Source organism: Mytilus edulis, chromosome 11, assembly GCF_963676685.1.
Source record: "Mytilus edulis chromosome 11, xbMytEdul2.2, whole genome shotgun sequence".
Taxonomy (NCBI): domain Eukaryota; kingdom Metazoa; phylum Mollusca; class Bivalvia; order Mytilida; family Mytilidae; genus Mytilus; species Mytilus edulis.
This window is the reverse complement of record NC_092354.1, coordinates 24131595-24149360: the sequence shown is the minus strand read 5'-3', so window position 1 is coordinate 24149360 and position 17766 is coordinate 24131595. Positions and strand designations below refer to the sequence as shown.

Genomic DNA, 17766 nt, shown 5'->3' with positions numbered 1-17766 from the left:
TAGTATATCTAAATGATCATTTATGTTGTTTGATTTGCAGTTTGAAACACTAGCATCAACCGTTTACTGTATTGTACTTTCGTCTGATGTATTGTCTTCTTCGTATGTTTCATCAACATTCCCATAATCTCGTACATTTTCAAGGGTTTCAGGTCGTATTACATCATCTAGTAGAGGTACATCATTCTCTTAGTATGGCTCTCCGAATCATAGACGATATTTTCGCCTGTAATTGCTGTTATTTCGACGACTATAACCTCACCTACAACTATTTTCACGTCTTAAAAACGCTTTACCAAAATTCATGTTATCCTTTTTCCATGAATATAAAAAATCGTAACAGAGGTAGAATATTTGCATGTATACAATTTCTAGTTCATTGTGAGGCATTTATATTTTTCTTTCTAGTTATATGACGCTGAAAGATTGTGGATTTTTTTACCTGAAACATGGCTTTCAATTCGATGTCTTCATTTGATCTTTGGCGTCTTTGACATTGTCCAACATTTTCCCATAAGTATGTTTTCTTTCTTTTTTTTAAATTTAGCACATTTTCTCTTAAATAAAAATGAAGTGTAATGAATCCGTCTACTTTGCAGATTATGGGTTTATGTATTGAAGAAAAGGGGTGATAATTTAACAGAAATGTCGTCTGTATTATGACGTCATGTTTAAACAGATTTCCATATACGTTTCGAGAGATGCGATTTCGTTGATTACAGTAAAGGGTTTCATCAACGTTGATGGTTGTCAATGAAGCCACTGACATGTCTAGCAATCGGACGTTAAAATTTGAGGCACCCGATAGTTTTAAATTTGAGTGTTGTGGGTACGAGACAAGGCAAAGTGCATTAATCACCGGCATTATGAATCGGCATCTGCGTGTACAGAATTTTTCCACCCAAGTAAACTGTTAAAATAACAAGAATGATTTTTGCACGGATATCGCTACTCAGGCTCTGCCCACTGACAAGTTTCGTACATGATGCGACCGTAGACCATCAATCCAGTAAGGTCAAGATCATTACGATGAAGATTTTGATGAAGAAAATGAAGCTATAGATGACGAGGATGAACAAGAGTATTACGAGGAATGACACCGCGACCCCAGGACAGCCACAATGGTTCCCATTCAATTCCAAAACCCAATTTCTTTTCACTTCATTGTCCATTCGTTTTTTATGTGTTTTGTCATTTGATTTTGCCATGTGATTAGGGACTTTCCGATTTGATTTTTTTCCCGAGTTTAGTATTTTTGTTTTAACCACATATAGAATAGACCAAGCTAGGTTGTATGCATCTTAGTTTGAAAGTGGTTTTACACCAACAGTAAAAGATTCATAAACCGGAATATAAACCACATTTATCAAATCAATATTTCACGAAATAAACAGCAATTCGTTCAGTGGAGTAATTTACAAAAAAAATAATGTGACCAGCGTCCCAATGACGTATTCGGCAAAGACAGCTATGCTGACCCAAACTTACACAGTAAGAACAGAAAGAGACTTGTGATTTTTTGATTCGTGAACAAAATAATTAAGACATCATGATTTAACCCCCTAAATATAAAAAAAAAAATAATTATAGACTTATGAATAATAGTATAGTATAAACCAATGCTCTTTATATTTATGTAATTTATAACAAAAATGTTTATTTCAACAATAGTCTTTTTATATTATTTTTAGATAAGCACAGTCATGTAGCCATATTGGCAGTGTCTTGTTTGCATTGAGCCGAGCTTAAGTCTTAATAACAGAAGCAGAGAGCTGTACCTCTAAATCCTGTACTTTTTTTTAATTTAGCACATTTTCTCTTAAATAAAAATCAAGTGTTATGAATCAGTTTACTTTGTAGATTATGGGTTGATATATTGAAGAAAAGGCGATATAATTTGTATTAATGGAAATATATATCTCATTATGTGAAAACCACAACATTTAAAGTTTCTCTGCAATCAAATAATTTTCAATGGCACCAAGATATTATTTTTTTTAAATAATCATCTATTTATCTAATAGGTAAAGTATGAAAAAAACACATTGAATTTGAACTACATTAAAGTGTATAATTTCATAAGGGATGTAACTTATTATTACAACACAAATATTAGGTGTACAAAGTTTTGTTTGTCTTTATTAAAAATTATTTTTTTTTGAAATTTTATTTAAAAAGGCATGTCTAATTAATGGAATATTTCTGAATCTACTCCTGATGTACACCAAGAAGTGGAGGTTGATACTTGGGTTGACCCAATGAAAAGAAAGATTAAAGAAATGCGATAAACAGAAAACAACTGTAATTATATTAACACATTTTAATTTTGTGAAACATATTTAAATGGCAATTAGCAGGATTCTAAATAGATTTATCCAAGATAAACTCCCATTAGTGAGGATTCATATTTGATTGAATGAAATTCATGTCATTTTTTTTATAAATCCAGTATTATATACTAACAAATACATGTAAATATTAATCACTGGTTAACTGATTTTGTTTATAAAACATTTTGGCTCAAAAGTATTTCTAGAATGAAAAATCATAATTTTGGTTTTATTTGTATTTACAGTCAGTTGCCATCTGTAGCAATATTTTTCAAGTTTATTCAAAGCAGATTGTAAACCGTTTAGTGATTCTGATAATATTAAAAGATCATCAGCAAAACTAAGACTACTTATTGATGTTTTATCTAAAGACACAGGATCACATGTCCCATCAAAAATTGAATGGAGATACAATGTGGGGCTCAAACTGTCCCCTTGTTTGACCGCTTTATATTTAAAAATATTCAGATTGTTTATTATATATTTAACTGAAGATTCACAACACTTATACATATCTTTAATTACTTCAAATATTTTCTTTCCAACATTATCCTTCATTAATTTGTATAAGAGACCACCATGCCAAACAGTGTCAAAAGCCGCAAATAACAAAGCAAAAGTAAATTTTACTCTTCTGTTTTGTCAAATATTTTATTATTAAAAGTTTTTAGAATAAAAATACTATCTGCTGTCCTATGATTATTTCTAAATCCAAATTGATGAACTGAAAACTTTTCTTCATAGTAAGTTACAACTCTAGAATTAATAACAGCACTGAAAGGTTTAGCAATACAATTTTAAAGGGAAATTCCCCTATAGTTATTAATATCTAGCTTGTCTCCAGCGTTATGAATAAGTATGGTAAAAGATTTTCTCCAGTTTGAAGGATATTTACCAGAAACAAGAATTAAATTAAAAAGCTTAGTAATAGCTTTACAAGTTACAACACCACTGTATTTAACTGTGCTTGTATGACCATTACTGGATTAAGGCTGAAAAAAGTAACAGAAGCTGTGTTACAGACAATACTTTTATAGCTATGAAGTTTTTAAAATAAGTATGTCTACACCAACTGTACTTGGATGTATAAAGTGAATTGTCATGGTACATTTGCAATTGCGTAATTTAATAGTTTTGTCTTATCTTTTTCAAAAAGTAAAAACACAAAAATACTGAACTCCGAGGAAAATTCAAAAAGGAAAATCAAAAATCAAAAGGCAAAATCAAAACTCCAAACACATCAAACGAATGGATAACAACTGTCATATTCCTTACTTGGTACAGGCTTTTTCTAATTTCAAGATATTTACAGAACTGCAGCTTTAAGTTTTGTTGAATACCCATCAGAAATGGAAGAAGACCCTGATTTCATAGCATGTGATAGGTGTGGAAGTTGGTCGATGATGTCAGCAGCTGTAAATGCTACTCTATAAACTCAACTATTCTGATAAAACAAGATGAAGTGTTGCACATAGAACGTTGTACTGTTGATCAGTCAGATAATGATACTTGGTTTAAGTTGACGAAAGGGAGAATAACTGCATCCAATTTCTTTAAAAGCCTGTAGAGCTGTTGAAAATTAGAAATGCCCTCATACGTTAATGAAATCGGGATGATTTATCTCATTCTGAAGTACCATCTCTTGAATGGCGGAAGAAGAAAGACAAAGCTGCATTGGAACTTTACATACGCGTTTACAGACTTAAATATAAAGGCTGTATTTTAGAGAAAAGGGGAATTCGTATATACACAAGATTGCCTTCCGTTGGACGGCCTAGGCCTATGCACATGTAAATGTCATGGAGAGAATCTAAAGCAAGGTAATTGTCTGTATGCTGACAAGAATTTGAATTCTAAGGAATTTGCCATTAAAATGGGATGTGTACTAGATTCTAGTGGTAAACTTCAAGTTACTGACAAATGTGAATAGTACCGTCAAATTCTACATGGGATCCAGACTTGGTTGTAATCACGGAGAAAGGAATTGCTGTTGCTAATGCTACACATGATCCTCTTTTTATGAAAGAATGTGTAAAACAATTTCAACTTTTCTTCCAAAATCTTTTAGCTAATGTACTTAAATCTTGTCAATGAATTGTGTCATTGAATGATTGATTGTTGGTTGCTTAACATCCAGTGAATCTGAAATTCGCGTTCATTGTTTTGATTTTGAAAATAAAATTTCTATGGGTTCCGAGTCATGTTGGAATCCTTGGAAACACAGCTGTAGACATTGAGGCAAAGAATGCCCTGGGTGACCCTCTATCTAACATTGAGGCAAAGAATGCCCTGGGTGACCCTCTATCTAACTGTGATATACCATATACTGATTTTAAATCTAATATTAGAGAATATGTTTTAAATATATTGAAAAATAAATGGAGAAAAAAAGATGATAATAAATTGCTTGAAATTAAACCTTTTAATAATATTATGTACAGAAAAGATCAGTGTGTTATTACTAGATTGGTCATACTAGAGCAACACACGAGTATCTTTTAAAAATGAAGATGAGCCACAATGTGTACCTAGCAACTGCAAGAATACTATTAAACATGTTTTAATTAATTGTATTGACTTTGCTGATATTCGTTAGAAGCATTTCAATGTCAATAATATGTATGATTTATTCAATAATGTTCCATTAACACATATTGTTGCATTTTTAAAAGAAATTGGATTTTATTATAAAATATTAAAATGTTATTATATCATTTCAGACTTTAGATCAGTTAGGAATACTAATTTTAAGGTCAGTTACCAAATAAAGGCAACAGTAGTATACCGCTGTTCAAAACTCATAAATCCATGGACAAAAAACAAAATCGGGATAACAAACTAAAACCGAGGGAAACGCATTAAATATAAGAGGAGAACAACGACATAACACTAAAATGTAACACACATAGACAAAATCCCACGAGAATAACAAATATAACATATATATATAACATCAAAACCAAATACATGAATTTGGGATAGACAAGTACCGTGACACGTCTTATCGCAATGTGAATTTACACTAAAAAATAAGAGAAAGCAAACGACACAACGTTATAATGTAATACACACAGAAACGAACTATAATATAACAATGACCATATTCCTGACTTGGTACAGGGCATTTTGAAAGGAAAAAATGGTGGGTTGAACCTGGTTTTGTGGCATGCCAAACCTCGTACTTTTATGGCCATGTGAAATATAACATCAAAATGACAACACAGGACTACAATATAAATAAATTGGAGAACACAATTGACAAAGAATCACACGAACAACAGCCAACAAAAGGCAACAAGTTCAAAATTTTAATACGCCAGAAGTGTATTTTGTCCACACAAGACCTATGTGTGACGCACAGATACAAATGTTTGAAAGCCGAAACGAGTACAAAGTTGAACAGCATCGAGGACCAAAAGATCAAAAAGGTTGTGCCAAAAACGGCAAGGGTTTTCTGTTAAGTAACCAGAAAATCCCTATAATTTAGAATAATTTATACTTTAGCAAACAGTAAATTTAATAAAATGAATATACAAAAAATGTACATGATAAAGCTGAAGTATTAACTAATTACAGGAAACAACTGAAATACATTTACATAACCAGACATTTGAAACACAAAAGTAGACACATCCGAATACGTTTAAACCTCTACGCCAAGTGACGTCCTATTTGAAACTGAAAAATGACGAAAAAATGACGTCATTTGAATTAGTAAAACAGAGCATCAAAAAATGAAAAATGACGTCACATAAGAATGAATAAGATAGAATTAGGATTAATTTAAGATTATATATTTGAACTAAATACTGATATTGCATTTAAATAACAAAGCACATTTTAATTCTTATTAATATAAAACTGAGGTAGCAATTAACTATATTATAAAACTATGTCAGGTTTGTTATGAATCTAACTTCAAACGTAAAATATCGTACTGATTACTTTGAACGAAATCAAATCTGATAAATGAAGGCGGTGATTAATTTTCTTTACCATAACACATAAATATAATAGAAAAGACGTCAACACATTTGACAAAATCCGATGAGAATTACAAATATAACATTAAACATTTAAACTAAATACATGAATTTGGGATGGATAAGTACCGTACCACGTCTTATAGTAATGCGAGTTCACACTCGGCAAAACAGTCACAATCGGGAATAAGTCACGTTTGGTAATTAAAAGATTAGACGGCATTATGACAAAACACAATCTACCATGTGGTAAAAATGTCCTTAGCTAGTTTGGTCAACGAAACATCGTATGGATCCACCAAATCGTGATGGTGTCCATAAAATTTACGGAGTGTCAATTTTAATCTGTCCTCCTCATAACTTTGTTGGAGCAGTTTCTGCGTAAGGAGCACACTCCTGTATATGAAGTCCGTATAGTGTGAACAAGCACGAGAATAACGTATCAATTGTGATATGACCAAAACGTTAAGGTCATTTTTTAAAAGTGGATTGCCTATAAATCCCTTCTATTGTGCTTAAATTTTTATCCTTTTTTTTTTTTAGCAATCAGTCTAGTTCCATTTTTTAGGTACCATTCCAATACCATGATTGACACTGTGACTGAAGATAGTGATGAGAAAATTTTGGAGATTCCTGCCCCTAAAAACAAACCAGTAGAGAATGACAGTAAACCTGATATATCAACAATGACACATATTTACTTTGACATTGAAGCTACAGGACTAGGTAAACTAGAGGCTCTCAAGAGCCTGTGTCGCTCACCTGTTAATGTGTTTACTGATTTCGGCCATCTTCGTTGGTAGGCGGGGTCATTAGACACTTTTTTTTTTAAATAGATACCCTAGTATTATGATTGTGGCCAAGTTTGGTTAAATTTGGCCAAGTCGTTTTAGAAAAGATTTTTATACAAGTTACAAAAATGACGAAAAGTTGTTCAATATTGACTATAAAGGGCAATAACTCCTTAAGGGGTCCTCTAACAATTTTGATTATGCTGACTTATTTGTAGATCTTACTTTGCTGAACATTATTGCTGTTTACAGTTTATCTCTATCTATAATAGTATTCAAGATAATAACCAAAAACTGCAAAATTTCCTTAAAATCACCAATTTTAGGGCAGCAACCCAACAACAGGTTGTCCGATTCAACTCAAAATTTGTGAGGGGATATATCTTATTCTGATGGACGTTTAAATCTTGAAAGATTTGCCCTAAATGTCTTAGTTTCAAAGATATAAAGCAAAAACTGCATTTTACCACTATGTTCTAATTTTAGCCATGTCGGCCATTTTGTTTGGCAGGCTGGGTCATCGGACACATTTTTTAAACAATAAACCACAATGATAATTGTGGCCAAGTTTGGTTAAATTTGGCAAAGTAGTTTTGGAGAAGAAGATTTTTAGAAAAGTTACAAAAAATGACGAAAAGTTGTTAAAAATTGACTATAAAGGGCAATAACTCCTTAAGGGGTCAACTGACAATTTTGAACATGTTGACTTATTTGTAGGTCTTACTTTGCTGAACATTATTGCTGTTTACAGTTTATCTCTATCTATAATAGTATTCAAGATAATAACCAAAAACTGCAAAATTTCCTTAAAATAACCATTTCACAGGCAGCAACCCAACAACAGGTTGTCCTATTCGTCTGAAAATTTCAAGGCAGATAGATCTTGACCTGATCAACCATTTTACCCCATGTCAGATTTGCTCTAAATGCTTTGGTTTTTGAGTTATAAGCCAAAAACTGCATTTTACCCCTATGTTCTATTTTTAACCATGGCGGCCATCTTGGTTGGTTTGACGGGTCACGCCACACATTTTTTAAACTACATACCCCAAGGATGATTGTGGCCAAGTTTGGCAGAATTTGGACTAGTAGTTTCAGAGGAGAAGATTTTTGTAAAAGTTTACGGACGACGGACGACGGACGCCAAGTGATGAGAAAAGCTCACTTGACCTTTCAGGTCAGGTGAGCTAAAAATGAGTTTATAGAAACAAAACCCTCCCTATAGAAAAGACAATATTTAATCTTGCATTTATGTCCATTTTGCATCGAGTACTTCACAACATTTTAAAGCAAGAATACTCCACCGTTAGCAGTACAACATGATAGGAAACTTTGACCTTTTTATGCATGAATGATTATTGTTATGATTAGTAAATTATGAAAAGACGTTGATGGCAATCACAGTCACATGACAAAACTATGTCTATGCCAAATGGAAGTTTTTAAGTACCTTGACTGGCTATACAGCCCTTGCATGGTCGGTAAATTATGTCTATTGGCTGATTAACAGAACGACGTCAGCCAATCAGAAGACATGTTACATCCAAAATTAAATTATATAGAAATACAGTTGAAAATTTACTGCCACTTCTTTTTAGAGAAATCTTTTTTCAGAAAATACAATGTTATCCCGAGGGAAGAATAATTGGTGTTTTTTTTAAATGCAAACAGAGTATTCTTCTTATTTATAATTTTTTCTGTGGGCGCTGGGATGTTAAATTAGTGCGGTCCCTGGTTGGGACATAGTATTTTCTGAAGCACCGGGCCTTAATAGGAATTAAAAATCAAATCGTGTTTGTATTCTGTGATTCTGGAACACACACACACTCCCCCTGTTTTCCAAACAAAAAATTCCCGTGTCCTTATTCCTGAATATTGTATGAACTATTCCACACTTTATACTGTAGAGTGGATTGTTTGCTGAAGTTTTTTTTGGAACTGAACAATGCAGAACATTACATTTCCTGTGTTTTAGTTCCTGATATTTTTATGAACTATTCCACACTTTATACTGTAGAGTGGATTGATTTTTTTTCATTTGAAAAATGCAGAACATTACCTTTCTGTTGGTGATGCAGGTAAACTTGATGTTCAGGAATATATGAAGGTATGGTTGGAATAAGGTAGGTTTTCTCCACAAATGATGGAAAATATTTTTGTGAAATTAAGTCGATCGATTAAACTTTAAACAAAATATGCTGGTGGAAAATTTCAAGGTGTCCTCTTCATAAATGAATCTGGAAATGATATTCTACTCTACAAGGGGACCGAATGTAGCAAAATTAAGGGCCATATGTAGGAAAGTTTTATAAGTCGGAAGTGAGAAATGAGGGACAATAGAATTTGTACATCTGAATATTCATTCTTAAATTTATCAACTTGATGCCTTTTACATTACAAAATCGGGTTTAGATTACAAAGTATTAAAAGATCGCACCCATAAAAGCGTACTTGGATCGCAAAAATATTTATTTTTTCAATTCTTGCAGTAGTAAAAGTTTAAAACATCAAATGAATAAATAAAATAATATATAAACAATAAAAATAAATACAAATAACACATTGTATTAAAGGCGCAAAAGTGTCCATCAATTCAAGTGTTCGCGGTATTTACACTTCTCCGGAAAATTAGATCTGTCCGCAAATGTTCAAGGTGTTCTCATACAACGTATTTCAGGCGTTTGATAATAAATCCTCTTTTGAAAGAAGCTTACACGCTTAGTATAAACTTAGACTCAGAAGGAGTATACTCCTGGTTTACATATGTAAAAAATATTTTAAGTGAACTTAATTTAGATATAGCACAAATTCAACAAACTACTAGTTCAGACAAAAAAATAAATAATTTATTTAAAGTTTATATAAAAACAAGCTCTAAAAACTACTTTGAAAATTTGATACATGATAAGATGCAAAACATTGATGAAAAAAATAAACTTTATTTATATAAGAATCTTAAACAAAATTTACGTTTTGAAGACTATTTAAGAACATCAAACTTTACATATAGAAAATTAATAACAAAACTAAGAATTAGTGACCATAATTTAAATATAGAAAAAGGCAGACATACTAATATTCCTAGAGAGCAGAGATTATGCCTTAAATGTAAAACATTGGAAAATGAAAAACATTTTAATTAAGATTGTAAATTAAATATGGAACTAAGAAATAACTTTTTTAACAATTTGGATTTTAATTTTTCTGTTAAAAGATTTATCTGATGAAGAAAAGTTGATTTTTATACTCAATCCATCAACACCATCACAAGTAAATAAATTGGGGTCCTACATCAAAAGGTCATTAGAACTGAGGACAGGGGACACTGGAATATTTACTGTAAATGAATGATTGTGTGTATATATATATATATGTGAACTATAGTTATATTGTTTATTATTTTGTATGTCACAAACTTAATGTTTAAAGTTTACATGGCAATAAATATTTGAATTGAATTGAATTGAATTGATAATGGCCCTGAAACGATACACAATAAAACTCGATTAATAATATTAAAAAGTCCAGCGTGTTCTCGGAGACAGAATTACTGGATTGTGACCATTCTGAAACGAGAAATGTATCTTTTAACAGTTAATTGCTATCCAAACACGTAAATATCTTGATATTAATGAAAACGAGTGGTGTTAAAGGGGCAAATCGTAAAAATATCCCTATTTTCATCAGATTTACACCAGTTTTTTTACCTTTTGTCAGTATAGCTTAAACTTTGGATAGCATTTTTCAGAAAATATACATTCAGACGATTTCATTGATGCTTTATTTATTGTTGAAAGGTTCCAGCAACACGCTTGAGTTGAAAATGAAATAAACACCTTCAGTAGCTTCTCGGGTCACGTGACTACTTTCACTTTTGATATAAACAAACCGTGAAAAATTAAATTTAGATTCTAATGAGTAACACTATTACCGCTGCTAAGAAATTCTTTTCTGGCAATATTAAGTTAAAATTGTTTAAAATTAATATGTTTTTTAACGTATTTTTCTCGTTAAGTGCCCTAATATCACTGCGATATTCATGCGAAATGCAATGACAATTTCCCGATATTAACGGGCAAGATGGTGTTTTCGTTCCCGGATAATGACAGGTAGTGCCAACACACAAAAACACACAAGAAAGCCCCGTTATACAACTTAAGGACAGTTACTAAATACTTGTATTTTAGTTATGTTGTTATAACACAAATTTAGCGACAATAACATATTAAACATGATCTCATTTTAAAATCATAATTTATTTGATTGACATTTAAAAAAGGGGATTTCTATAATATTTCGTTGTCTGCCTGAAATATTTAGCTGGAAATATATAGACCGCATGTACCTTTGTCAACTAAAAGTCGGTTCCTATATTAAATTGAATGTTATTAATGTTTTCAGGCTTCAGACAACATAAAGAGTGATGACAGAATATATTGATATAAGGCCATCTGAGATTTCAAAACTACTAGACATGCCAGAAGATCAGACAAGGAAGATATTAAATCATCCGGGCTGTACCAGAGGACAAGTTCGTCTGCAAACGGGAAACAAGAAATGCTACAAGGTCTTCAAGGATCTTTCGACAAACTACGTTGTGAAGAAGTTGGTATGACAATAAAACAATATATTTATTATTATTTTAATTGTGTATTTTGGTCATGACATCTCAGTTTAAATTTTAAGCAAACTAATTGAGTATATTAAAGAGTTCTCGTTGTAATGGATCAATCTGAATCAAGTGTTAGGGAATAAATACTGAATTGATTAGTAATCGTATTTAAACTATGTAATGATAGTTATTGTTTCAAATTCTAAATATTTTGCGTGCATCTGAAGGAATATAAACCTATACGATATTAGACCATTCACCGCACAGACATATAGTGTAAAATATGATAACAAATTTCAAAACAAACTCAATGCATACATTAAACCAGATAAATGTAGTTGACCAATACACCTCTGTTTTGTAAGTCATTAAAATGTTTCAAATATTATGTTTCAAATTATAACAGATGTAAATTTGTATTAAAGGATTATGTAAAGAGTGGAGAAAAAGATATTTATAATTCAAAATTATTGAAACATTATATGTTGTTAAGAAAAGATCTTTCACCAATATATACGTTGAAATATAGTCATTGTTGTAGAAGAATTCAAATGTTTTAATATTTGTGAAAGCAATGTTATCATTGACTAAAATGAATTGCGTGGCTTGCCTATTCCATATGATGTTTAAGATTTCTAACTACTAGTATGTTTAGTTGAAACTTATTTTGCAATTATGTTTCAGCTTTAAAAGTAGGACAGGTTGAAGAAGAAGAAGCAGAAGTTGTAGAAGCCATCCCGTCAGACGATGAGCTTGTATTTAATTAGGTTTAATTATATGAAATTTATTATCATCTTTTTTATTTTCATTTTTCAATATATTAAAAACATATTCTCTTATATTAGATTTAAAATCAGTATATGGTATATCACAGTTAGATAGAGGGTCACCCAGAGCAATCTTTGCCTCAAGGTTTACAGCTGTGTTTCCAAGGATTCCAACATGACTCGGAACCCATAGAAATATTATTTCTTTCAGAAGAATTTTTAAATTCCTCATTACATATAAAATTTTGAGAATTGTTGGGGTTTTAATTTTAGTATTTTGTATATCTTGTAAGCATGAAAGTGAATCAGAACATATAATAAATTTGGATTTATCTGGAGAAGCAATAATTTTTTAGCATTTTTAATTTCAGCATCCATTAAATCAAGCCATTCGACAGTTTTGTTGTTAACCCGTACTAAAGTAGCCTCTATGTGATCAATGGATGTATTTGGTTTAAAGTGGCGAATCTGCTTGAAATCGGCAAAGTTGACATTTAAGATCTCGAATAACTGCTTTCAATATGCATAACACAAACTTGGTTTTCAACAATTAAAAAGTAAACAGCCAATTGTGTAATAGATATTTGCGTAATTTATAACAATTATATAACTCCGACCATTCGAGAAGTACATCGCGTTCACAAAGTTAGGATAGTCATATTGAGCAAGATGTAAGAGGAAGGGGCAGAAGAAGACGTGAAAGGGACAGAGGCGGACAGCGGGATGGTGCCCAAAGTCGACCTGTAGAAAACAGAGCCCATTTGGAACAGCAATTGGGGAACACACGCGATAAACAGTTACAGTGTTCAAGACAGACATAATGGATAAATATGTGCATAAACCGAAAAGCAATAGTTACAATAATTCAGAGGGTATTGCCAAATTTGTCAACACATACATGAAGGATGACCTGTTTCAAAAAATTAAACACCGTAGACACAAGGGATATGAAAATTTCAAAAACGTTATCAATGTAAAAAAACATGAATACATTGCATAAAATATTGATTAAGTATTCTCTTAAATGTAACAAGGAAATCTTTGTGTTTGAAAGTTAAATGAAATTGTTAAAGAACACTGGCCACTTCACAATCATGTTTAAAATAAAAACCCGCATATTCAATAAAATCGATATCTTCATGTTGTTATGTGTATTTCTTTTATCGGGGAATGTGATAATCAGTATTGTATACACAGATGGTCTTGATCGCCATTGTATGCATATTTTCAGACATGATAACGAGACTCACCGCTATGACATCACTTGTGTTACCACCTGTACATTATCAGTGGTAATGCTATATAGATAAAACAGATATGGTTCCATTCATATCTCATATTACATCCATGTTTTACTATTATGGATAAGCAAATATGTAGTTAAATTATTTGAAAGTAAGAAGTAATTATTTTTTATTTTGTAAGTATAAATATAACGTATTGTGTGGTTTACGGTTGCAATAGCAATAGCAATTCTCGATGTGACAAAAACATATATTGGTTTACTTTTCCGAAAGATTCTCAGAGAAATCGTGCATGGGTTCACTATTGTAAACGACAGGACTTTACACCGTCTAAGCACAGCAGAATTTGTTCTAAACATTTTACCCTTAATCAGTATAGCAGGCACCCTGAAAGACTTTCAGAATTGGGATATCCGGGTGCAAAGGCAGCTTTAAAAGATGACGCCATGCCCGACATTCCTGTAGTTGTAGATGCAGAAAAAGGACCATCTTCTCCTAAAAAGCCTAGGTCGGCCTTCGAAAAAAGACAGAAACGTCAGGTACAATTGATTCTCTTTATTATCCATCGAAACTTTTGTGAAAAATATGTTCATGGTTATCTGTGTGGTTTCAATTCTTCTTATTTATTATATTTGTATATCTTTTTTCCCGTTTTGGTTCAAGTAAATGTCAAAGCATTTATTTTATTTACATGAAAAGGTATATACATCCATTTACATTATATTACGATCCAGTAAAACATCAAAGTCATACTAAAATGTTCAGGACTTCTGGGATTTATATTTTTCTCGTAAACGTTTTTTTATGAATTCAGTCGCTTGTAGAAGAAGTCGGTATATTGACATTTTAAATCTATTATAAAAGAAAATAAACCAGTAAAGGTTTCGTGAGTCTTACTAAAGAAAACAAAAACTATCAATTATTCAATTCCACAGGAAATCTACAACCCGGTCATTTCCCGAATACAACGGCCAAAAAGGTTAATTTACGGGTTATATGATTTTTTTTTACATTCATGTATGATTTATTTATGAAAGCAATTTTTAAAATAAAAATTTAATTTCACCTATAGGTTCTTCAAGAGGCCTTTAATGAATCATTAGATAAGTCCGTCGACTCCATTGACACTGAAACTGAGTCGCCACCCGCACCTGACAGTATGGAGATTCAGGAAGAGGTAGAAATTCCGGTAGATGTACCAAAAACATTCGAGGCAAAATCTTTTAACACCGATTACACAAACATGAAAATACAGAAAAATCAAACAGATCCCATTTTACAGAGAACTAGAAGAAACCAAACATTAAAACCCAAGAGAAAGTCTAAAGTCATTCAGTGTATTAACCCTTCAGATATTGATTCAGCAAGTAAAGTCGCCACATCGAAGACAAGAACGATAATCGGAAATATTACAAGCAGTAGCCTTGCACCGGCAGCGACCGGACAAAACTTGGATGACAATGATGAGATTGATGATGATGAAGATGATGTAGATGAATATGATAATGATTCGGATTATATTTATAACGAGTCCGAGGAAGAAGATGGAGACGATGAGTATGGATCTGACGATGAGGAAGAAACAAGCAATTACAGAATGGAAGAATGTAATGATCCAGTTGAAGAAAAGTATTACATGGTCTTTGAAACAGCACTATTTCAGTTACTATCAGTATGTAGAGAGTGTAACAATCGGTGCATTCCAATTATTGAATTCAGTAGAGGGACAATGATATCTACATCTTCTGTATGTGCTTTTGGACACGTCTACAAGTGGAAATCCCAAAACTGTCATGAAAGACTACCATGGGGAAATCTTTTGTTTGTAAGTGCCATAATGTTTAGCGGGAATAATACAGCCAAGATTGTAAGACTGTTTGATCAAATGAAACTGAAAGGCATTCGTGAACGCTCGGTTAGAAGACTGCAAACAGCATACACATCATGTGCAGTTATCTATGAATTCGACTCCCAGCAAGCAGATCTAATAGCTTCCTTGTAAGGTATGTATATTTCTTCGTAGTGTCAACTCTTTTATTATACTTACGTATCTTTTTATTTATTTCTTGGAATACACGTATCTTTTTATTTATTCGTGGAATACATGTTTATTTCTATCCTCACTTTCTCAGACTGTCAAATTAGGTATCTTGTTAATATATTTTCTGTACAGAATAATTTTATTGTTAATTATATAAATAAGAGTGTTATGATCTTCACACATTACCCTTTTTAATATTGCAGGTCCAGATAAACAAGTAGTACTTGGTGGCGACGGAAGGTGCGACAGTCCTGGTTATAGTGCTAAATATGGCAGTTACACTCTGATGGACTTGAACACAAATAAAATATTGGACATTCAGCTTGTTCAGGTTTGCATTAATTAACCCTTGATGGGTTTTTCAATATAAGTCTAAATTAGATCTGTATTAAAATGATTACAAATAAATACAGCTTAACATGCATACTACTTAAAATGGATTGATTGTTGCTGTCCAGTGGCAGGTATTTCATGAATATTACCCAAATTTCATTGTTGATATGTATATATATTTAAGATTTAAATAAGATCTGTATATATTTAAGATTTAAATAAGATCTGTATAAATGCTAAGAAGTAGTTAGTTAAACACACATACTACATATGTATCGATGTTGTCCAGTGGCCAGTATTTCATGAATTTCCCCTCAAATCTCATTGTTTTCATAAATCATGTTGACAAATAATTTCAGTGAATGCTTATTTTTTTCAGTCCAATGAAGCTAAGGGGTCAACCCATATGGAATTGGAAGGACTTAAGAGGGGTTTTCCCTTCTTATAGACACTAATCATATTGAAGTCTCAACGCTTGTCACAGATAGACATGTTATGATTAAGAAGTTCATGAAGGACAACCATCCAGAAATAAATCATTATTACGATGTATGGCATATAGCAAAAGGTATAACTCAATTAACTTCTTACTAGAACAAATTGTATTATCTTTATATCAAGTTGTGAATAAATCATGTTTTATAAATCCGCAATACTCTTCGGCTGTTCATAAAAAATACATTTCAAAATGTTTTCTTTATTCCATTACTTGCAGGAATATCAAAAGTTGGAAACCAGAGCCAAAAAAAAAGACACAGGAGACATAAGACCATGGATAAAGAGCATTGTTAACCATACATATTGGGTGGCTGCATCAAGTGGGGAAGATCAAAACGAAAAAATACACAAATGGACATCAATTTCCAACCACATCATGAATAAACATGTCCACGAGTCTGATGTATTTCCGCAATGTATCCATGGAGAGCTTGAGGAACAAAGAGCTTGGCTTAAACAAGGTAAACAAATATCTTTAAGTACAATTGGTTTTCATGTTCTATCACTCTCTTGTGAACCATTATGCACCTAAGAACACCCACTTCTTCCAATATGCAATGAAAGCAAGGTAATTGATTGTGTACAATATGTCAAAATAACCTATACCAAACAAAATAATGAAAGGTGTGTTAACCTGTACTGTAATCATGGTCACCACATAGTGTACGCATTAACTCATCAGTGGCTAGTTTTAAACTTTGAAGCATTAAATTAAAAGTGTAGTATGTTCCTTATCTTAAAATTTGATAAGTTAAATAATTTTGTAATGTTTTTTCTTCTTCTCCAGAATTTATATTGCTGCATTGCATTACAATGAAAATGGAAATAGACAACAAGCTGTCACAAAAGCAGGCATCCTAAAATGGAAAAAGTCGTACCCTAAAGCAAACAAGAGGCTCTCAAGAGCCTGAATCGCTCACCTTAATTTTTTTGGTTAAATCTCTCATCAATGATTATTTTGGCTTTTCAATTTATTTAAATGTTCGTTGAATCGTCCTATTTTCTTCAAAGGCAAAAAAAAAATTCTCCTATGTTCTATTTTAGCCATATGAGCTATGTTTCTTGACATACAAGGAAATAAAATATAAAATTTATACTAGATACTCTGAAACTCATTTAGCCTAAGTTTGGCTGAAATTGATAAAGCAGTTTCAAAGGAGGATATTT

At 31.9% G+C, this 17766-nt stretch overlaps 1 protein-coding gene across 1 annotated transcript; it reads left to right on the top strand.

The window, feature by feature from the left end:
* The first annotated feature begins 3188 nt into the window (after positions 1-3188).
* Positions 3189-17510, top strand: LOC139494100 (uncharacterized). Its single transcript, XM_071282275.1, has 11 exons — positions 3189-3283; positions 3643-3722; positions 6857-7039; positions 12401-12455; positions 13909-14314; positions 14800-15727; positions 15972-16099; positions 16606-16673; positions 16819-17078; positions 17116-17167; positions 17387-17510. The coding sequence occupies exons 1-11, from the start codon at positions 3189-3191 to the stop codon at positions 17508-17510; spliced, it is 2379 nt and encodes a 792-aa protein (XP_071138376.1).
* The last annotated feature ends 256 nt before the right edge of the window (positions 17511-17766 follow it).

What these genes read in the sequence shown, in the direction of transcription:
- LOC139494100 (XM_071282275.1), top strand. Translation starts at nt 3,189, where the DNA reads ATGGTAAAAGATTTTCTCCAGTTTGAAGGATATTTACCAGAAACAAGA. An exon ending in CATTGAAGCTACAGGACTAG is followed by an intron (nt 7,040 to 12,400) that starts GTAAACTAGAGG and finishes ATTATGTTTCAG; the next exon opens with CTTTAAAAGTAGGACAGGTT. An exon ending in TGGCATATAGCAAAAGGTAT is followed by an intron (nt 16,674 to 16,818) that starts AACTCAATTAAC and finishes TTACTTGCAGGA; the next exon opens with ATATCAAAAGTTGGAAACCA.